The sequence below is a fragment of the Ambystoma mexicanum genome, chromosome 8 (genome assembly GCF_040938575.1).
Source record: "Ambystoma mexicanum isolate Mex_15411 chromosome 8, UKY_AmexF1_1, whole genome shotgun sequence".
In the NCBI taxonomy this organism is placed as follows: Eukaryota; Metazoa; Chordata; class Amphibia; order Caudata; family Ambystomatidae; genus Ambystoma; species Ambystoma mexicanum.
In genome coordinates this window covers 1606790197-1606813233 of record NC_090929.1, presented here as the reverse complement: position 1 = coordinate 1606813233, position 23037 = coordinate 1606790197, and the positions used below count along the sequence as shown (strand labels likewise).

At 50.1% G+C, this 23037-nt stretch overlaps 1 protein-coding gene across 3 annotated transcripts in view; it reads right to left on the bottom strand.

The window, feature by feature from the left end:
- LOC138473240 (caspase-7-like) overlaps nucleotides 1-23037 on the bottom strand; it is an 865808-nt gene that overhangs the window by 452490 nt on the left and 390281 nt on the right. For all 3 annotated transcript variants that reach the window (XM_069611856.1, XM_069611854.1, XM_069611855.1), the window contains exon 2: nucleotides 20815-20936. In XM_069611856.1, the coding sequence (XP_069467957.1) occupies nucleotides 20815-20936 (122 nt within the window). The remainder of the gene's footprint in view (nucleotides 1-20814; nucleotides 20937-23037) is intronic.

Below are 23037 nucleotides of genomic sequence, written 5' to 3'. Positions count from 1 at the left end.
CACAACTCAAATGCTGGCTTAGTCATTAGAATTGAACAAATGTGTCTTCACAGCTTTCTTAAAGCTGAAGAGATTAGGGATCATAAGACGAGTGAAGAGAAGAGAGAGCAGTAAGATCGGCTAGACACTAGAACTTTCTCCACCGACGTTCATACTGACACAGATTTGTATGGAGAGCAGTACAATGAGGATTAAGCCATGGTTAAGGGGGTTTACGGGAAGGGGAAAGAGTAGAGAGCGGATTAGAGTGAATAGAGGAGGCAGCTTAATCAGAGGAAAATTCATGCAGCGGTGGAAGACCAGAGCTAACAGTAGCTGAAAAAGAAGTTGTATCGAAAGATCGTACGTAGCAACGAAAGAAAGTAGTTGCAGTGGGAGGAGGTAGAGAGTTGGGAGGAATTGTGGGTGAGAAGCAATGAAGAAAATGGTCAGAGAGATAGGTGGGATGGCAGTGGCAGAAACAGTGGGAGAAACAGAGGAAAAGATAAGGTTGAAACATGAGATGGAGGAGTAGGTGTCATGATTCCTGCCCCTCATGTCCCCAGCCCTTCAAGATGTCAGGCTGGAGCCAGGCCACAATCACCTTCATGGCCCTCAACGGCCTCTCCATCCCTCCAAAGACCCACTTGGAGTCAGATATGGCGCTTGTGGCACCAGACTCACTCACTCCCATAGGATAACATTGGGGATTGGACTTGTAGTGCATTGATGGGGACACAATGGATGCCCCCACATATTTCGGTTCCCAGAAGTGCATGTGCAATCTAGTCTTTTGGGTGTGGTTCAGCCCAGAGACACCTGGGATACCCAGAGACTATTTAAGCCACGCCCAGGCTGAGAAACATGCTTTGTGTTTTCTGCACCTGCAGCGTGACACTCCAGTAGGCCTGCATCTTTCTTCTGCGCTCAGCTCCAAGAACAAGAACACTGTTAGGAACAGCCTTACCTTGCAGCGCTTCTGCCCATCATTCATCGCTTCTTCTGTTCTGCGGGCATCTTCGGCGGTGTCATTCCCATCCCGGCACGCCGCTTCCTAAGGAAAAGGGAAAAGAACAGAAAAAAAGCATTAGTAAGCATTCAGCAAATCTTTGCTTATTTTTAAAGACTGCACGAGCTTCAAACGCTTACCTGAATCCCAGCCGCTCTGGGGGAACTCTGTCTCCGGAACTTCTCATCCATCTGCAAGAGGGAAAAGACACTCCAGGTTAGCGTGGAAACATCTAGAGGCGCTGCATACCGTGCTTACTCACCGCATTTCTTCTTCATAACCGGCATCCACGCTGAAAACATTGTGTCACCTAAAAGACACAGAAAAAGAACTTAGTTCAATACAAATACGAAAGGGTCGCATCTCGCATCGCTCTCTCACTCACCTTCAGCACTACTCATCTCAGCAGCACGTCGCCATCCCCAGACGCCGGTCATCATCTAAGGAAGGAAAGGAACGAAGTTAGAGAACTGTTCAAAAGACTCATTATACTTACCTGTCAGACTCTTGCCAGTGAAGTAACTAGGCAGCAACGAGCCTGCATCAATCAACGCGCCCCTGCGCGAAAGCAGGATGGAGAGCACACTATCCAAGAAAGCAAGGTGAGCTGTGGATCAAAGGGAAGGGTTGGACCCTGGGGAAGAAGGGGTTCAAGCACACAGAGACAATAGGGAGTTAAACTCTACCAATCCGGTGTTTCAGGCCCAGTCTCCAGTCGAGTAGACTCCAGGGAAGGGTTTGAGGTCGTAAGAGGTCAGAACAGGCTGAGTGACATCCCCATGGATACCAGGTGAGCGTTACAGTAGGGGACTGGGTAAAGTGATAGACGGGGGGGGGGACAAAGTGGGTATGGAGTGCCTCAAGGTTCTGCCTTGTACCCATTGTTTGTTTAATCTTTATATCAAGCCGTTTCACAACCCTACTTTCTGATCTAGAGCTTGGTATCCCTGCTCTGCAGAGGACACCCAGCTGTTCTTTGAACTTACTGCTATTCCATCTTATGATGATGACTTTTTCTTACAAGTTTTCTCACAAATGAAACCGTGGATGCAGAAAAAGTGACTTTGAACACTAGCAAAACGGAATCAGCTGTTGTGCATCCGCACAACACTTGTCAACCGCCCTGGCCTCCTTCCTGTCAAGTAAACTCTCATTCCCTCCCAGCCCCCCCAAAGTAAAAACATTAGGCGTCCATTGCAGTTCCCAGCTGGACCTCTCCGCTCAAATCAGTTGGGTCGTCAGCAGTACTTCCTATTACCTTCGCCTATTTTAAACAAATCTGCCCATACTTGAGTGAAGACCATCTGGGCTCTATTGCCGGAGCCATAGCAGGGGTATGGTTACATTACAGTAATGCCATTACGTGGGCCTCCCCAAATTGCTGCCTCAGGAGTTACAGACGTTGCAAAATAATACAATCAGGATGGACAGGAATGCTCCTTTCTGGGCCCATGTCCAACCTATTGTGGGTCAGTTACACTGGATGAATCTCAGACTAATGGCACGCTACCTGACTACCAGAACACTAATGGGCACTGCTAGGGAAAGCTTACACTGCTGGTGTCCAATAGCACTGACAGGGCCCTGCTTCATGAAACTCCCACTACTGACAAGCTAGGTGACTTGCAGAACACTAATGGGTACTGCTAGGGAAATCTTACACTGCTGGGGTCCTGTAGCACTGACAGGACCTTGATTTGACTATCAGAACATGAATGGGTGCTTCTAGGGAAAGCTTACACTGCTGTGGCCGTGTAGCACTGACAGGGCCTTGCTTTGACTATCAGAACACTAATGGGTACTGCTAGGGAAAGCTTACACTGCTGGTGTCCAATAGCACTGACAGGGCCTTGCTTCATGAAACTCCCACTAGTGACAAGCTAGGTGACTTGCAGAACACTAATGGGTACTGCTAGGGAAAGCTTACACTGCTGTGGTCCTGTAGCACTGACAGGGCCTTGCTGCATGAGGCTCAGACTACTGACACTCCACGTGACTACCAGAACACTAATGGGTACTGCTAGGGAAAGCTAACACTGCCGTGGTCCAGTAGCACTAACAGGGCCTTGCTTTGACTATCAGAACACTAATGGATGCTGCTAGGGAAAGCTTACACTGCTGGTGTCCAATAGCACTGACATGGCCTTGCTTCATGCAACTCCCACTACTGACAAGCTAGGTGACTTGCAGAACACTAATGGGTACTGCTAGGGAAAGCTTACACTGCTGTGGTCCTGTAGCACTGACAGGGCCTTGCTGCATGAGGCTCAGACTACTGACACTCCACGTGACTACCAGAACACTAATGGGTACTGCTAGGGAACTCTTACACTGCTGGTGTCCAATAGCACTGACAGGGCCTTGCTTCATGAAACTCCCACTACTGACAAGCTAGGTGACTTGCAGAACACTAATGGGTACTGCTAGGGAAAGCTTACACTGCTGTGGTCCTGTAGCACTGACAGGGCCTTGCTGTATGAGGCTCAGACTACTGACACTCCACGTGACTACCAGAACACTAATGGGTACTGTTAGGGAAAGCTAACACTGCCGTGGTCCAGTAGCACTGACAGGGCCTTGCTTTGACTATCAGAACACTAATGGGTGCTGCTAGGGAAAGCTTATACTGCTGTGGTCCAGTAGCACTGACAGGGCCTTGCTTTGACTATCAGAACACTAATGGGTGCTGCTAGGGAAAGCTTACACTGCTGCGGTCCTGTAGCATTGACAGGGCCTTGCTGCATGAAGCTCAGACTACTGACACACTATGTGACTATCAGAACACTAATGGGTACTGCTAGAGAAAGCTTACACTGCTGTGGTCCAGTAGCATTGACAGGGCCTTGTTGTATGAAGCTCAGACTACTGACACACTAGGTGACTACCAGAACACTAATGGGTACTGCAAGGGAAACCTTACACTGCTGTGGCCGTGTAGCACTGACAGGGCCCTGCTTCGACTACCAGAATACTAATGGGTACTGCTAGGGAAAGCGTACACTGCTGTGGTCCAGTGGCACACTAGATCCCTATTTTCAGCCAGGATTAAGTTTAAAATGGCTACTCTGGCTCACAAATGCATCTATGGGAATGCCCCCCATTATTTGTATGCGCGGAGGCATCTCCTTCGCTCTGCTCAGTCTTTGCTTCTAGTTTCTCCTAGATTCAATGCTACTTCTGCTGGAGGAAGGCGCATCTCTGTGCAAGGAGCTGTGATCTGGAATGAGCTCTCTTAAGGTCCCAGGTCTGATTTAGATGTGTGCCATTTAAAAAACGGATACACCTTTGTTTCACTTACACCTCGGTCAATAAAATAATGTAATGGGTCCACCAGTGTAGTCCCATTATTGCCTACAGGGTCTGAGCCGTAGTTGTAAGGAGTGAACACCTTAGGAAACTAGGAAATAGAAAAAAATATAACTTAGTGAATTTCGCTACACATTTATTTGATGGTTTTGTGCTGTTTTTACTGGTTTTGCTATTGTGGATTGGAGCGAACATATTTGATTTGTATATTTGAAGATCAAATGCATCTTATCTTTTTCTTTTAAAGTTATGTCTACTTTCTGGACTATATTCTCCGAACTGAACATTAAAGAACTATAGTCCATACCACTGTCTGGGCCTGAAGTCGGGCACTCACAATGCATGAGTCATATAGCAGTGGCAGTGTATGCATTGGGGCCCGGGGCATGCACAATGCATGAGTCATATAACAGTGACAGTGCATGCAAAGGGGCCTGCAGCGGGGGCACTCACAATGCATGAGTCGTATAGCAGTGACAGTGTATGCAAAGGGGCCTGCAGCGAGCCACTCACAATGCCTGAGTCATATAGCAGTGGCTGTGTAAGCATGGGGGGCCCGGGGCACTCACAATGCATGAGTCATATAACAGTGACAGTGCATGCAAAGGGGCCTGCAGCGGGGGCACTCACAATGCATGAGTCACATAGCAGTGACAGTGTATGCAAAGGGGCCTGCAGCAGGGGCACTGGCAATGTATGAGTCATATAGCAGTGACAGTGTATGCAAAGGAGCCTGCAGCGGGGCACTCACAATGCATGAGTCGTACAGCAGTGACAGTGTTTGCATGCGGGCCTGGGGCACTCACAATGCTTGAGTCGTGTAGCAGTCACAGTGTATGCCTGGGGGCCTGCAGCGGGGCACTCACAATGCATGAGTCGTATAGCAGTGACAATGTATGCATAGGGGCCTGCAGCGGGGGCACTCACAATGTATGAGTCATATAGCAGTGACAGTGTATTCAAAGGGGCGTGCAGCAGGACACTCACAATGCATGAGTCGTATAGCAGTGAAACTGTATGTATGGGGCCTGCAGCAGGGCACTCACAATGCAAGAGTGATATAGCAGTGACAGTGTATGCATGGGGGCCCGGGGCACTCACAATGCATGAGGTGTATAGAAGTGACAGTGTATGCATGGGGGTCTGGGGCACTCACAATGCATGAGTCATACAGTAGTGAAAGTGCATGCATGGGGCCCTGCAGCGGGGCACTCACAATGCATGAGTCATATAGCAGTGACAGTGTATGCAAAGGTGCTAGCAGCGGGGCGCTCAAAATGCATGAGTCGTATAGCAGTGACAGTGTATGTATGGGTGCCTGCAGCGAGGCACTCACAATGCATGAGTCATATAGAAGTGACAGTGTATGCATGGGGGCCGGGGTCACTCACAATGCATGAGTCGTATAGCAGTGACAGTGTATGCATGGGGGCCCGGGGCACTCACAATGCATGAGTCGTATAGCAGTGACAGTGTATCCATGGGGGCCTGCAGCGGGGCACTCACAATGCATGAGTCATATAGCAGTGACAGTGTATGCAAACGTGCTAGCAGCGGGGTACTCACAATGCATGAGTCGTATAGCAGTGACAGTGTATGTATGGGTGCCTGCAGCGAGGCACTCACAATGCATGAGTTATATAGCAGTGACAGTGTATCCATGGGGGTCTGCAGCGGGCCACTCACAATGTATAAGTCGTATAGCAGTGGCAGTGGATGCATGGGGGCCCAGGGCACTCACAATGCATGAGTCGTATAGCAGTGACAGTGTATGCATGGGGGCCTGCAGCGGGGGCACTCACAAAGCATGAGTCATATAGCAGTGACAGTGTATGCATAGGAGCCTGCAGCGGGGCACTCACAATGCATGAGTCATATAGCAGTGAAAGTGTATGTATGGGGCCCTGCAGCGGAACACTCACAATGCATGACTGATATAGCAGTGACAGTGTATGCCTGGGGGCCCGGGTCACTTGCAATGTATGAGTCGTATCGCAGTGACAGTGTATGCATGGGGGCCTGCAGCGGGGACACTCACAATGCATGAGTCATATAGCAGTGACAGTGTATGCATGGGGGTCTGCAGAGGGGCACATAGAATGTATGAGTCGTATAGCAGTGACATTGTATGCAAAGGGGCCTGCAGTGGGCCACTCACAATGCATGAGTCATATAACAGTGACAGTGCATGCAAAGGGGCCTGCAGCGGGGGCACTCACAATGCATGAGTCACATAGCAGTGACAGTGTATGTATGGCGGTCTGCAGAGGGGTACTCACAATGCATGAGTCATATAGCAGTGACAGTGTATGCAAAGGGGCCTGCAGCGGGGGCACTTGCAATGTATGAGTCATATAGCAGTGACAGTATATGCAAAGGAGCCTGCAGCGGGGCACTCACAATGATTGAGTCGTACAGCAGTGACAGTGTTTGCATGGGGGCCTGGGGCACTCACAATGCTTGAGTCATGTAGCAGTCACAGTGTATGCCTGGGGGCCTGCAGCGGGGCACTCACAATGCATGAGTCGTATAGCAGTGACAGTGTATGCATAGGGGCCTGCAGCGGGGCACTCACAATGCATGAGTCGTATAGCAGTGACAATGTATGCATGGGGCCCTCCAGCAGGGTACTGACAATACATGAGTCATATAGTAGTGACAGTGTATGCATGGGGGCCTGCAGCGGGGCACTCACAATGCATGAGTCATATAGCAGTGACAGTGTATGCAGCAGTGACAGTGTATGCATGGGGGTATGCAGCGGGGCACTCAGCATATGGGGGCCTGCAGCAGGGCACTCACAATGCATGAGACATAGAGCAGTGACAGTGAGTGGGGCACTCAGCAGTGCATGCATGGGGGGCTGCAGTGGGGCACTCACAATGCATGAGTCGTATAGCAGTGACAGTGTATGCATAGGGCAGTGGGGCACTCATCATATGGGGGCCGGTAGCAGGAAACTCACAATGCATGAGTCGTATAGCAGTGACAGTGTATGTATGGGGCCCTGCAGCGGGTCACTCACAATGCATGAGTCGTATAGCAGTGACAGTGTATGCATGGGGGCCTGCAGCGGGGCACTCATGATGCATAAGTCGTATAGCAGTGACACTGTATGCATGGGGGCCTGCAGCGGGGGCACTCACAAGGCATGAGTCATATAGCAGTGACAGTGTATGCATGGGGGCCCGAGGCACTCAGAATGCATGAGTTGTATAGCAGTGACAATGTATGCATGAGGCCCTCCAGCAGGGCACTCACAATGCATGAGCCATATAGCAGTGTCAGTGTATGCATGGGGGCCTGCAGAGGGGCACTTAGCATATGGGGGCCTGCAGCAGTGCACTCACAATGCACGAGTCATATAGCAGTGACAGTGAGCGGGGCACTCAGCAGTGTATGCATGGGGGCCTGCAGCGGGACACTCACAATGCATGAGTTGTATAGCAGTGACAGTGGATGCATGGGGCAGCGGAGCACTCATCATATGTGGGCTTGCAGCAGGGCACTCACAGTGCATGAGTCATATAGCAGGGACAGTGTGTGCAAAGGGGCCTGCAGCGGGGCACTCACAATGCATGAGTCGTATAGCAGTGACAGTGTATGTATGGGGGCCTGCAGCAGGGCACTCACAATGCACAAGTCGTATAGCAGTGACAGTGTATGCATGGGGGCCCGCCGCACTCACAATGCATGAGTCGTATAGCAGTGACAGTGTATGCATCGGGGCAGGGGTCAAGTCCTAAAAATTAAAGTGGGGGAACTCATCAACAAATGCAATGGGATGTGACGCCGACAGAAATTAGCATATCAGGGAGGAAAGCTCAGGGGCGATGTGCTCGCGTTGGAAGCAAGACGACACGGAGCAACACAGGTTCGATCCCTGCATCTGCGCTTAGGAACCTCTGGGTATTAAGCGCATTATAAATAACCAATCATATCATATCATATCAAGGTGAAATGTACACATTTCATTACATTGGCTTTGCATAACCACCCAAATTAACCAGGATGAATGGCATTTTCCTTTCATAAAATCAACACACACACACACACAAAACCAAGAGAAGATATTTTCTTCTAATAGTGTTATTGAAAATGTTAAAAGGTGTGCATGTTTTAAACTCGAAGAACCAATACAAATGCTTTCCCTGGGACTTGAGGTACTGAATGGTATATTTCACCTTTAGTTGTTTGTTATTTTTCATCAGGTCATATGGTGCAGCGGTGAAGTGTCCCACCTACAAATCTGACGACGGCTTTAATGCATTCATTCAGAGACGGCATTCAATGTTTTTCATTTTAGCTGGGGGGGACTGAGTCCAGCTTCTGAAAAAAGTGAGTGGACTCCGCCCCCCGCGTATACCCTCGACTTGAGCCCTGCATGGGGGTCCAGGGCACTCACAATGCATGAGTCATATAGCAGTGACAGTGTATGCATGGGGTCCTGCAGCGGGGCACTCACAATGCATGAGTCATATATCAGTGACAGTGTATGCATGGGGGACTGCAGCATGGCACTCACAATGCATGAGTCATATAGCAGTGACAGTGTATGCACGGGGGGCTGCAACTGGGCACTCACAATGATTGAGTCATATAGCAGTGACAGTGTATGCATGGGGCCCTGCAGCGGGGCAGTCAGAATGCATGAGTCATATATCAGTGACAGTGTATGCATGGAGGCCTGCAGCAGGGCACTCACAATGCATGAGCCGAATAGCAGTGAAAGTGTATGCATGGGTGCCTGCAGTGGTCACTCACAATGCATGAGTCGTATAGCAGTGACAGAGTATGCATGGGGCCCTGCAGCGGGGCACTCAGAATGCATGAGTCATATATCAGTGACAGTGTATGCATGGAGGCCTGCAGCAGGGCACTCACAATGCATGAGCCGTATAGCAGTGACAGTGTATGCACGGGGGCCTGCAACGGGGCACTCACAATGATTGAGTCATACAGCTGTGACGGTGTATGGATGGGGGCCTGCAGCAGGCCAATAACAATGCATGCGTCCTATAGCAGTGACGGTGTATGCAGGGGGCCCTGCAGCGGGGCACTACAATGCAGGAGTGGTAAAGCAGTGACGGTGTATGCATGGGAGCCTGCAGCGGGGCACTCATATGGGGGCCTGCATCTGGGCACTCACAATACATGAGTCATATAGCAGTGACAGTGAGCGTGGCACTCAGCAGTGTATGCATAGGGGCCTGCGTGGGGCACTCACAATGCGTGAATCGTATAGCAGTGACAGTGTATGTATGGGGGCCTGCAGCAGGCCACTCACAATGCATGTGTCGTATAGCAGTGACAGTGTATGCATGGGGCCCTGCAGCGTGGCACTCACAATGCATGAGTCGTATAGCAGTGACAGTGTATGCATGGGGGCCTGCAGCGGGGCACTCAAAATGTATGAGTCATATAGCAGTGACACTGTATGCATGGAGGCTTGTAGCGGAGCACTCACGATGCATGAGTTGAATGGCAGTGATGCTGTATGCATGGGGGCCTGCAGCGGAGCACTCACAATGCATCAGTCATATAGCAGTGACAGTGAGCAGGGCACTCAGAAGTGTATGCATGGGGGCTTGCAGCGAAGCACTAACAATGTATATGTCATATAGCAGTGGCAGTGTATGCATGGGGGCCCTGCAGCGGGGCAGTCACAATTCATGAGTCGTATAGCAGTGCCAGTGTATGCATGGGGGCCTGCAGCGGGCACTCACAATGCATGAGTCGTATAGCAGTGACAGTGTATGCATGGGGGCCTGAAGCAGGGCACTCACAATGCATGAGTCGTATAGCAGTGACAGTGTATGTATGGGGGCCTGTAGCAGGGCACTCACAATGCATGAGTCATATAGCAGTGACAGTGTATGCATGGGTGCCTGGGACACTCAAAATGCATGAGTCGTATAGCAGTGACACTGTATGCACGGGGACCAGGGCTACTCACAATGCATGAGTCGTATAGCAGTGACAGTGTATGCATGGGGCCCTGCAGCGGGGCAGTCAATATGCATGAGTTATATAGCAGTGACAGTGTATGCATGGGTGCATGCAGTGGTCACTCACAATGCATGAGTCGTATAGCAGTGACAGTGTATGAATGGGGGCCCGGGTAATCACAATGCTTGAGTAGTATAGCAGTGACAGTGTATGCATGGGGGTCCGGGGCACTCGCAATGCATGAGTCATATAGCAGTGACAGTGTATGCATGGGTGCCTGGGACACTCAAAATGCATGAGTCGTATAGCAGTGACACTGTATGCACGGGGACCAGGGCTACTCACAATGCATGAGTCGTATAGCAGTGACAGTGTATGCATGGGGCCCTGCAGCGGGGCAGTCAATATGCATGAGTTATATAGCAGTGACAGTGTATGCATGGGTGCATGCAGTGGTCACTCACAATGCATGAGTCGTATAGCAGTGACACTGTATGCACGGGGACCAGGGCTACTCACAATGCATGAGTCGTATAGCAGTGACAGTGTATGCATGGGGCCCTGCAGCGGGGCAGTCAATATGCATGAGTTATATAGCAGTGACAGTGTATGCATGGGTGCATGCAGTGGTCACTCACAATGCATGAGTCGTATAGCAGTGACAGTGTATGAATGGGGGCCCGGGTAATCACAATGCTTGAGTAGTATAGCAGTGACAGTGTATGCATGGGGGTCCGGGGCACTCGCAATGCATGAGTCATATAGCAGTGACAGTGTATGCATGGGGCCCTGCAGCGGGGCACTCACAATGCATGATTCATATATCAGTGACAGTGTGTGCATGGGGGCCTGCAGCAGGGCACTCACAATGCTGTTATGCTTGATCTAAAATGGCGCTGGTGCGCAATGCATTCTGGGAGCGCTCGGAGCCATGATGGATATTTACTTCATACCGCAGTGAAACGCTGCACACATTTTGCTGAGTGTTAGATTCACGGTGTCGAGAAAAACATGCTTTCCAAACCTTGTATGCGGTCAAGGACATTTCTGCTGGGAAAGCTCACTTTGTTATGGTTTGCTACTGTTCTCCGTGGAGCATGTTTTTAGAGAAGGGAGGCCCTGTGCTTCTTGGGGGGAGCTCTCGATTGACCCAGCTGGCAACCGACAGCTGTTCCTCAACTGCGCAAGTGCAATTTCCAGAAGGTTCGAGAATTGACTCCCCTTTGTGGAGTGTGTATATATGCGGAAGCCCGGAGGTGGTCAGGTGAGACTTCAGCCGGAGAAGGACGCTTACGTCCGGCCTTCCTGTGAGCTGTGGTGCTCTCGGCCTGGCTGTTCCCGGGGTCTTCCAGCCGCTTCTGGATGAGATGAGGAATCCTGTTACGCTTACAGTGATGTATTTCCTTTTGACTTCTTTACTTCTTCTGTGATCTATGTCCATATTATGTTTGTGAGTTATTTCTATGTACTTCTAAGAGTTGAATAAATATCCGTATAAGAGCTGATTATCTTCTAAGAGTGCGTGGCTGTGAGTTATTGTGTCTGTCTACATTCAAACTATTTGCTCTATAATTGCATTGATGATTTATGGTTGTTCCGTGTACTTTTGGGGGAGAGCAATACAAATGCACGAGTCGTATAGCAGTGACAGTGTATGCACGGGGGCCTGCAACGAGGCACTCACAATGATTGAGTCATATAGCAGTGACAGTGTATGCATGGGGCCCTGCAGCAGGGCAGTCAATATGCATGAGTCGTATAGCAGTGACAGTGTATGCATGGGTGCCTGCCGTAGTCACTCACAATGCATGAGTCATATAGCAGTGACAATGTATGCATGGGGGCCGGGGCACTCACAATGCATGAGTCATATAGCAGTCACAGTGTATGCACGGGGGCCTGCAACGGGGCACTCACAATCACTGAGTCATATAGCTGTGACGGTGTATGGATGGGGGCACGCAGCAGGCCACTCACAATGCATGTGTCGTATAGCAGTGACAGTCTATGCATGGGGCCCTGCAGCGGGGCACTCACAATGCATGAGTCGTATAGCAGTGACAGTGTATGCATGGGGGCCTGCAACGGGGCACTCACAATGCATGAGTCGTATAGCAGTGACACTGTATGCATGGAGGCTTTCAGCTGGGCACTCACTATGCATGAGTTGTATGACAGTGATGCTGTATGCATGGGGGCCTGCAGCGGGGCACACACAAAGCATGAGTCGTATAGCAGTGACAGTGTATGCATGGGGGCCTGCAGCGGGGCACTCACAATGCATGAGTCATATAGCAGTGACACTGTATGCATGGGGCGTGAAACAGGGCCCACACAATGCATGAGTCATAGAGAAGTGACAGTGTATGTATGGGGGCCTGCAGCGGGGCACTCACAATGCATGAGTCTTATAGCAGCGACAGTGTATGCATGGGGGCCTGCAGAGCGGCACTCACAATGCATGAGTCATATAGCAGTGACAGTGTATGCGTGGGGGCCTGCAGCGGGGCACTCACAATACATGATTCATTTAGCAGTGACAGTGAGTGGGGCCCTCCGCAGTGTATGCATGAGGGCCTGCGCAGGACACTCACAATGCATAAGTCATATAGCAGTGACAGCGTATGCATGGGGGCCTGCAGCAGGGCACTTACAATGCATGAGTCATATAGCAGTGACAGCATATGCATGGGGGCCTGCAGCAGGGCACTCACAATTCATGAGGTGTATGGCAGTGACAGTGTATGCATGGGGGTGAGCCGCGGGGCACTCACAATGCATGAGTCGTATAGCAGTGACAGTGTATGTATGGGGGCCTGGGGAACTCACAATGCTTCCGTTGTATAGCAGTGACAGTGTATGCATGGGGGTCTGCAGCGGGGCAGTCACAATGCATGAGTCGTATAGCAGTGACAGTGTATGCATGGGGGTCTGCAGTGGGCCACGCACAATGCATAAGTTGTATAGCAGTGACAGTGTAGGCATGGGGGCCTGCAGTGGGGCACTCACAGTGCATGAGTCATATAGCAGTGACAGTGTATGCAAGGGGGCCTGCAGTGGGGCACTCACAATGCATGAGTCGTATAGCAGTGACAGTGTATGCATGGGGGTCTGCAGTGGGCCACACACAATGCATAAGTTGTATAGCAATGACAGTGTAGGCATGGGGCCCTGCAGTGGTGCACTCACAGTGCATGAGTCATATAGCAGTGACAGTGTATGCATGCGGGCCTGCAGGGGGGCACTCACAGTGCATTAATCATATAGCAGTGACAGTGTATGCATAGGGGTCTGCCACAGGGCACTCGCAATCCATGGGTCATACAGCAGTGACAGTGTATGCAAGGGGTCTGCAGCAGGGCACTCACAATGCATGAGTTGTATGGCAGTGACAGTTTATGCATGGGGGTCTGCAGCGGGCCACTCACAATGCACGAGTTGTATAGCAGTGACAGTGTATGCATGGGGGCCCAGGGGCACTCACAATGCTTGAATCGTATAGCAGTGACAGTGTATGCATGGGAGTCAGCAGCGGGGCACTCACAATGCATGAGTCATATAGCAGTGACAGTGTATTCATGGGGGCCTGCAGGGGGGAACTCACAATGCATGAGTCATATATCAGTGATAGTGTATGCATGTGAGCCTGCAGCAGGGCACTCACAATGCATGCGTCGTATAGCAGTGACAGTGTATGCATGGGGGCCTGCAGCGGGGCACTCACAATGCATGAGTCATATAGCAGTGACAGTGTATGCATGGGGGCCCAGGGGCACTCACAATGCTTGAATCATATAGCAGTGACAGTGTATGCATGGGGGCCTGCAGCGGGGCACTCATAATGCATGAGTCATATAGCAGTGACAGTGTATGCATGGGGCCCTACAGCAGGGCACTCACAATGCATGAGTCATATAGCAGTGACAGTGTATGCATGGGGGCCTTCCGCGGGGCACTCACAATGCATGAGTCATATAGCAGTGACAGTGTATGCATGGGGGCACTAACAATGCATGAGTCGTATATCAGTGACAGTGTATGCATGAGGCCTGCCGTGGGGCAGTCACACTGCATGAGTCGTATAGCAGTGACAGTGTATGCATGGGGCCTGCAGCGGGGCACTCACAATGCATGAGTCATATAGCAGTGACAGTGTATGCATGGAGCCCCGGGGCACTCACAATGCTTGAATCGTATAGCAGTGACCGTGCATGCATGGAGGACTGCAGCGGGGCACTCACGTTGCATGAGTCATATAGCAGTGACAGTGGATGCAAGGGGGCCTGCAGCAGGGCACTCACAATGCATGAGCCATATGGCAGTGACCGTGTATACATGGGGGCCTGCCGTGGTGCACTCACAAAGCATGAGTCATATAGCAGTGACAGTGTATGCAAGGGGGCCTGCAGCAGGGCACTCACAATGCATGAGTTGTATAGCAGTGACAGTGTACGCATGGGGGTCTGCAGCAGGCCACTCACAATGCAAGAGTTGTATAGCAGTGACAGTGTATGCATGCGGGCCTGCAGCGGGGCGCTCACAGTGCATTAATCATATAGCAGTGACAGTGTATGCAAGGGGGTCTGCCACGGGGCACTCACAATCCATGGGTCATATTGCAGTGACAGTGTATACAAGGAGAACTGCAGCAGGGCACTCACAATGCATGAGTTGTATAGCAGTGACAGTGTATGCATGGGGGTCTGCAGCAGGCCACTCACAATGCACGAGTTGTATAGCAGTGACAGTGTATGCATGGGGGCCCAGGGGCACTCACAATGCTTGAATCATATAGCAGTTACAGTATATGCATGGGGGTCTGCAGCGGGGCACTCACAATGCATGAGTCATATAGCAGTGACAGTGTATGCATGGGGGCCTGCAGGGGGGAACTCACAATGCATGAGTCATATATCAGTGACAGTGTATGCATGTGAGCCTGCAGCAGGGCACTCACAATGCATGAGTCGTATAGCAGTGACAGTGTATGCATGGGGGCCTGCAGCGGGGCACTCACAATGCATGAGTCATATAGCAGTGACAGTGTATGCATGGGGCCCTGCAGCAGGGCACTCACAATGCATGAGTCATATAGCAGTGACAGTATATGCATGGAGCCCCGGGGCACTCACAATGCTTGAATCGTATAGAGGTGACTGTGTATGCATGGAGGACTGCAGCGGGGCACTTGCAATGCATGAGTCATATAGCAGTGACAGTATATGCATGGAGCCCCGGGGCACTCACAATGCTTGAATCGTATAGAGGTGACTGTGTATGCATGGAGGACTGCAGCAGGGCACTCACAATGCATGAGCCATATAACAGTGACAGTGTATGCATGGGGGCCTGCCGTGGTGCACTCACGATGCATGAGTCACATAGCAGTGACAGTGTATGCAAGGGGGCCTGCAGCGGGGCACTCACAATGCATGAGTCGTATAGCGGCGACAGTGTATGCATGGGGGCCTGCAGCGGGGCACTCACAATGCATGAGTCATATAGCAGTGACAGTGTATGCATGGGGGCCTGCAGCGGGGCACTCACAATGCATGAGTCATATAGCAGTGACAGTGTATGCAAGGGGGCCTGCAGCAGGGCACTCACAATGCATGAGTCATATAGCAGTGACAGTGTATGCATGGGGGTTTGCAGGGGGCACTTACAATGCATGAGTCATAAAGCAGTGACAGTGTATGCATGGGGGTCTGCAGGGGGCACTTACAATGCCTGAGTCATATAGCAGGGACAGTGTATGCATGGGGGCCTGCAATGGGGCACTCATTATATGGGGGCCTGCAGCGGGGCACTCACTATGCATGAGTCATATAGCAGTGACAATGTATGCATGTGGGCCAGCAGCAGGGGACTTACAATGCACAAGTCATATAGCAGTTACAGTGTACGCATGGGGGCCTGCAGCAAGGCACTCACAATGCATGAGTCGTATAGAAGTGACAGTGTATGCATGGGGGTGCGCAGGGGGCACTCACAATGCATGAGTCATATAGCAGTGACAGTGTATGCATGGGGGTGTGCAGGGGGCACTCACAATGCATGAGTCATATAGCAGTGACAGTGTATGCATGTGGGTCTGCAGGGGGCACTCACAATGCATGAGTCATATAGCAGTGACAGTGTATGCAGGGAGCTATTGGCCAGCAGGTCCTGTTGTGAAGGTTTCTAGGTGTCCTGTGCTCCCAGAATTCTCTGTCCTTTGGTATTTCTGGACTCTTGTTCCCCAAAGGTTTTCCATCTCATTCCCCTGTTGTCCTTTGGTCCCAGGCTGGGTCCTAATGTACGCCTGCCTAGTCTACTCCCTTCTCACACCTTGGCTGCAGGACATTAACGTGTTTACCGTGGACCATGCTTCAGAGACCAATCTGCACTGGTATCCATTCCGCGTCGCGGTTTCAAGTAGCAGTTTCCTATGGGGTATTTCTATAGCACTTGCTTTACCAATGGTTCTCCCATCCCCTTCGTGCATTGAGAATCATGTCTTACTTGCTGGTAGACAGGCCCTACCCTTCCAAGGTGGCTGCTCTTGGGAAGTGGTGGTGGAAGGCTGCGATTAAACAGAACTGCTGGACTGTTTTCCTTGATGGAGAAAATGGAGATTAGAGTGTACAGCCACCCCTCCCTCTTTTGTGCAGGTCTAGTGCTACCTCTTACAAAACACTGGCGATATTTAAATCAGTTCTGCATTGTGCAACGTGCATCCGTCAGATTTAAAATACTTGATAGTTTATTACACAATTTCTCGTAAATGTAACTACAAAAACAGGTACAAGGTACATTAAAACATAGAAACACTTAAAACCGTGTAGGGTTTAGTAATGGTGTGTTCTTATCACCAGTAGGACATGTTTAGATGATTTCTACATAGTGGATCTAATAAGGCATGCTTTGGGGGAAATTCTATGTTCAGTATTCATGTGTTCCAATTTCTTAATGCAAACAGGTGAAAATGTATTGTACACAGGAGGTTTTTCCAACGCATTAACCTTCGGGTTATACAATAAATGACTCTATTGCCCTCTATGGCATGTTATCTAGGAAATGTAGTCGACAACACGCGTTTCAGCCCTTCTTGGAGCGATCCGCACATCCAAGCGATCACCTATTTTACTGTGTAGAAGCCTTCATCAGGACGGAAGGTAAAATCTGTTCATGGAACTGGTTCAGAAATCTAAACCTTTCGCTTTTACATATCTTTATCTTTTAGTGGCCATTTTGTTTTTTTGCAGGAGAGAGGTTGTTTATCTGGCCTTTATGGGCCTGAGCACTGCCTTTGATAAGGTAGATAGGGCGGAATTGAGGGCCGTGCTCGGATCCATGGGATGCCCGGGGGACATCTTGAAGGTATTGGTCAAGCTACACACTGATAACGAGGTGTGTGTACGCAGTGGCCTAGGGGACACTGCACGGCCTGCTTTAGGGTGGGGTGTGGTGTCCGGCAGGGCTGCGTGCTAGCACCTATCTGTTTTTGCCTCTATATTAATGGTCTATCACCTGAACTCATCACTATTTTGGATGACTTTTTGGTGTTGGGGGGCCGGGGTTTCCCAGTCTTAGCTTATGCGGACGATACCGTCCTGCTAGCAAGAACCCCCAGAGCGTTACAGGCCTTGATTAACGCATACACAACCTTTATGTGTAATCTAGGTCTAAAAATCAATTCCAAAAAATCAGCAGTGATGGTCTGTTCGGGTAGAAAACGGCCAGTGGCGATGAAACCAACGCTTTGTGCCGGAGAAATTATACCACGTGTTAAGGCCTTTGACTAGCTGGGCATCAGTTTTTCTGAAGCCCTGAATGGTCGAACCCATGTGGATAAACAAGCGGCCAAAATGAGCCAACACATTGGGGGAATCTTTTGTTTAATGTTGAGATGTAAGGGCCAGCTCTTGGTGCTCAAACATTGGCCGTCACCATGTATGGTGCCCCCATATGGGGCTTTACAAAGGTTGGGGAGATCCAAGTAAAGGAAAATAAATTCTTCAGACAACTGCTGGGGCTCCCGAGCTCAGCAGTGTGCATCTCCGTACATAGAGAACTGGGAATGGAGTTCTGGGAGGATCAATGGGCGTTGGCTTCAATCCTATTTTGGATCCGATTGTGGGCCAACAAATTTGCATCCCTGTGCCACTTTATTATTCAAACCATGATGGGCAAAGTGGGTTGGCAAAAAATTCCTCTACTAGCATATATTTCCAATGCTCTCGGGGAGACCAACCTTAGTGATCTTTTTCCACCAGTCTCACTCATAACCAAGAGTGAGGGGTCTTGTTACAAAACTGGTCAGAGAGGCCATAGTAAGGAAAAGAACACTTCGGGAATACAGCAAAAAATGTGATGAATAATACTCTATGATTAGTAGGCCCTCGGGGATCCAACCCTATTTAATATGGAGCCCTTATAAAAAGGATAGGTGGCTTATTACAAGGGCACTTTTTGACTCACTTCGCCTGCAAGCAATTACAGCTGGGTGGAAGGGATCCAAAGACGGGGCCGGCTGTCCGGTTTGTGGACATCAGCTGGAAGATTTAGTTCATTTTATGTATTTTTGCGCGGGGTACGCAGGTATTCGAAGGGCAACTTTGCTACCTGGATATAATTTCAACACATGGGGCGACGGTTCCCAATGTTTTCCTTAAGTCACAAGCGTACAGCATGGACTGGCAGCAGAAAGAACAAAGGATTGCCTTCTGAAAGGAAGGAACATCAGAGATAAACAGATTTTGGAGACTGGCTTTTTAGAGCACACAGGGTGGCACTCCGATGCAGGACTTTATGTAGCTTCACCAACGGGGCTCCAAAAACACATTTTTGACAACTGCTGCTCTGTCGGGGTCCATCGCCCCGCACCATGCTTTTCACAGATCCTCACCCCCCCCCAACTTCTATAAATTAAGTAAACAGACTTATTTGCAGCCTTGATTCCTTTGCCCCTCGCTCCCGGCTGTCCTCTGTTGCATTCCGCGTCACCATTGAAAGAGGAAGACTCTTTGCAGGGCTCTCTTCATTCTTTTCCATGGAGTCCATCAATGAAGTTATTTTTCTTAGTTAACAGATTTGCACTCTCCACAGAGACTCTTTGCCAGCAGAAAAAACATCTGCATCGCAGATGTTTTGCCAGAAGCTAATGGCAATAATGGCACGGGGAGGGCTGGTCTGGCTGCCCACGGCAGCACTGCCCTTGGTAAAGGGTCTCCTGTTGCTGAGGGCATTATCTCGGGCTAGAAGCCCCTACCAATACAGCTCCACCACCACATGCCAATAGCACCAAAGTTCACTCCAACCATAAAAAGGGCCCCTGTGCCAGGACTCCAACCATAAAAAGGGCCCCTGTGCCAGGACTCCAACCATAAAAAGGACCCCTGTGCCAGGACTCCAACCATAAAAAGGGCCCCTGTACCAGGACTTCAACCATAAAAAGGCCCCCTGTGCCAGGACTTCAACCATAAAAAGGGCCACTGTGCCAGCACTCTAACCATAAAAAGGACCCCTGTGCCAGGACTCCAACCATAAAAAGGGCCCCTGTGCCAGGACTTCAACCATAAAAAGGGCCACTGTGCCAGGACTCCAACCATAAAAAGGGCCCCTCTACCAGGACTTCAACCATAAAAAGGCTCCCTGTGCCAGGACTTCAACCATAAAAAGGGCCCCTGTGCCAGGACACCAACAATACAAAGGGCCCCTGTGCCAGGCACCATTTCTAAAAGAGCCTTGCTTATTTAAGCAATCTATAAAATAGTTAATTTCTCTGAATCCGTGAAAAAGAATGACCACAAAGAGCTTTTTAAAAGAAAGATACAATTGTATATTGACATTTTATGTGGAGGAATCTATTTCCGCTGTCTCTGTAGATTAGAAACATGTCCCTTTACCAATATGGAGTTTCACTCTCACATTTTTGATTCACAGTGGGCGCGTTAATCTGCACTTTGATGTTATTGCTTTGGTGTGGTCATTTCACAGGGTGTCAAATAAAAGAACCACAATCTGTTTCAGCACAGAACATAAAACAGTTCTGGTCCGACTTGCACATATTCAGTGGTGCGGCTGGAACTCCCCCGTGAAGGCTCGGTGCCTTGCTCTCCATGGGAGAACCCTACCAATTTAAAGCCAACTACTGCCCATGTGCTGGTGTATGGCCTTACTATGTAAAGTGACCCGATTAGTTCATGTCAGAGAGACGCCACAATTCCAGTCCCAGCTTTGCATTTTACAAACATCAAATCAGTGCATTCTAGGAGATGTAGTTTTGGGTTGCCAAAATGTAAATTAGCCTACAATACCTGATATTAATAATTTGTTGAGGAATGAACAGGTTGTTGCCAGCTAAAGCACTGATCAGCCACACAATAAATAAATTGGTACTTTACCTCCAAGAGCAAAGGTCCCATTTCAAAAACAAGAATAGTACCCCATCACCATCAATTGATGGATAAATCCCTGATATTCAATTCGTATTAAAGGCAAGGTTAATGCAAGCACTGCGATTAGGTTCTACTACAAAGCAACAATTGGGCATTCCAGTTAGGAACTATACAAACAAATGCATTTACTTGTGTAGCGCAGGAAATCGGATGCTCCTGTCCGGCCTGGCATCTGTCATGTCTGCATCGCCTCCTTCCTCCTCGTCCATGGGGGCCCTTTCAGGCACATACACATCTTCGGTGTCTTCCATCTGTAGGGCACATGGATGCAGAAACCATGAACACAAGGCGCTCAGCATGCTTTTCTCCATGTATGATAGAAGGGCCTTGCAAGAGGAGGCCCTTTGACTACATCACTGCAGTATACACAAGTGATCCCCTCTGATAACCCAGGATGCAGAGCTCATCACTCAGATCCAATAACACCAGGCACAGTCTACCAGTGCTGTGTCTCCAATTAAACAAAATACATGTTTCTTTCTTAGAAGCAAAAGAGCATCACAATGCTCAAACTGCTCGGGCAGGGCTTCATTGGTGTACCTGACGGGTTTTCAGTGAGAAAGAACAAGACATTTTCAGGTGCCATTGGCATTAGCAATGACTTTTTATTTTGGGAGATTGGTCAGGGCCAGTAGTACCTTCCTGCTGAGCTGCGTAGAGTATTCCCTTGCAAGGTAAAGTTTCTAGAAGGCCTGGATACTCGTGCAACAGCATGCCTTTTCCAGCCCTTACACACTGGCCCCGAGTCCTAATTGGGTGAGAGTTCCCCCTGTGTGAGAGGCGGGGGCAAGAAAACGGTGTGGTGAACACAGGGCAGTGTCTCCCTTGTCCAACTACCATTAGGCCCTCTGAGTGCATATACATTCTAGGAAAAGTCTGCTGTGGCCTAAGAATCAGCATCATTGACCAGTAACCGAAGGACTCGGCAGCGGTGAAGGGTATCGGCCTTGAGGATTCCTCACTTCCACTGTGGCCTGCCCAAGACTAGCTCCATCTCAGGGTCTTCCACCATCTGGCTACCTTGGGTTCCACCCCAGGCCTGTCAGTGATGCATCTCACCTCCAATGGTATCTGCATCTCCTGGGGCCTTTCATTGTCTGCAGCCCTTGGGGCCTTGGGGCCTGTGCTTTCCCGCAGCACCAACTACCTTGGCAGCTCCCGGGGGCTTAGAGTTCCTTTCCCCGCCCTCAACACTTCTGGAACAACTGGGACCTGTTTGCAACTTTTCCAACAGGTAACAGTTTCAGTGGCACCCAGGGCCCTCCAGAGCTCTTCCCTATCACTGATTACCCCAGCACTTCCTTCAGGCACCCTAGTGCTCCTCACCCAGTGCAACACCTAATAAACCATCTCCGTGATACCCTAGCCATCACGGACAGGGCACAGGTGTGGCTTACCTCTTTCCTCTCTAACAGACCCTCCCAAGTGCAAATGTGTCCTTTTCTATCCTCCACCTCACTCTCTACCTGTGGCGTCCCTCAGGGATCTATCCTATTACCATGGCTCTTCAACATCCATCTGGCCCCTCTGGCCTACGTGATCACCACCTGCTCCCCTCATTTCCAGTGTTACGGAGACGACACACAGCTCTCTTTCGGGCTGCCTTCCCCTACCACCTCCTCTTCCTCCCTGATACCTGACTGACTACTATTCAGGCATGGTGATCTGCCAATGATCTTGTCCTCAATACCAGCAAGACAGACATCCTTCTCATTGGGACGCCTGCTCCTAGTTTCCCCCTAACTCCCTGGCCAGACTCCTTGGGTCCCCTCCCCTCACCCACCTGTGAGGCAAAAAACCTTGGGATCATCTTTGACTCCTCTCCTTCTCACCAAACATCACAGACCCTGCCAGAAAGTCACATTTTTAGCTTCATCTCCTCAGGGGCGTGCCACCTTTCCTCACCTTCACCCAGAGGCTCAATGTCTCCATAGCCCTGGTTCTCTCTAGACTTGACTACTGCAATAGCCACTTCCTCAACCTTCCTCTTTCCTCCCTTCGCCCCCTCCAACTAATCCAGAATAGGGCCGCAAGACTTATCCTTGGCCTCAAGCCCAGGGACTACATCTCTCCAGCCTTAACATCTCTCCACTGGCTCCCAGTGACTGCAAGGATCACATTCAAAACCCTCTGCATCATCCACAAGGCTATCTGGGGCTTGGGACCTCTCTACATCCAGCTTTCTATCCCGAAATACCTCCGAGCCAGAATCCTTCGGTCTTCTGGCTCCAACTCTCTGCAGGTCAAACGTTTCTCAAAGCAGAGAGTGGGAGGTTTATCCCTTTCCTCGGCTGGTGCCTTACTCTGGAACAACCTCCCTCCCCCATCAGACTTGAGCGGGATCTTCTTAAG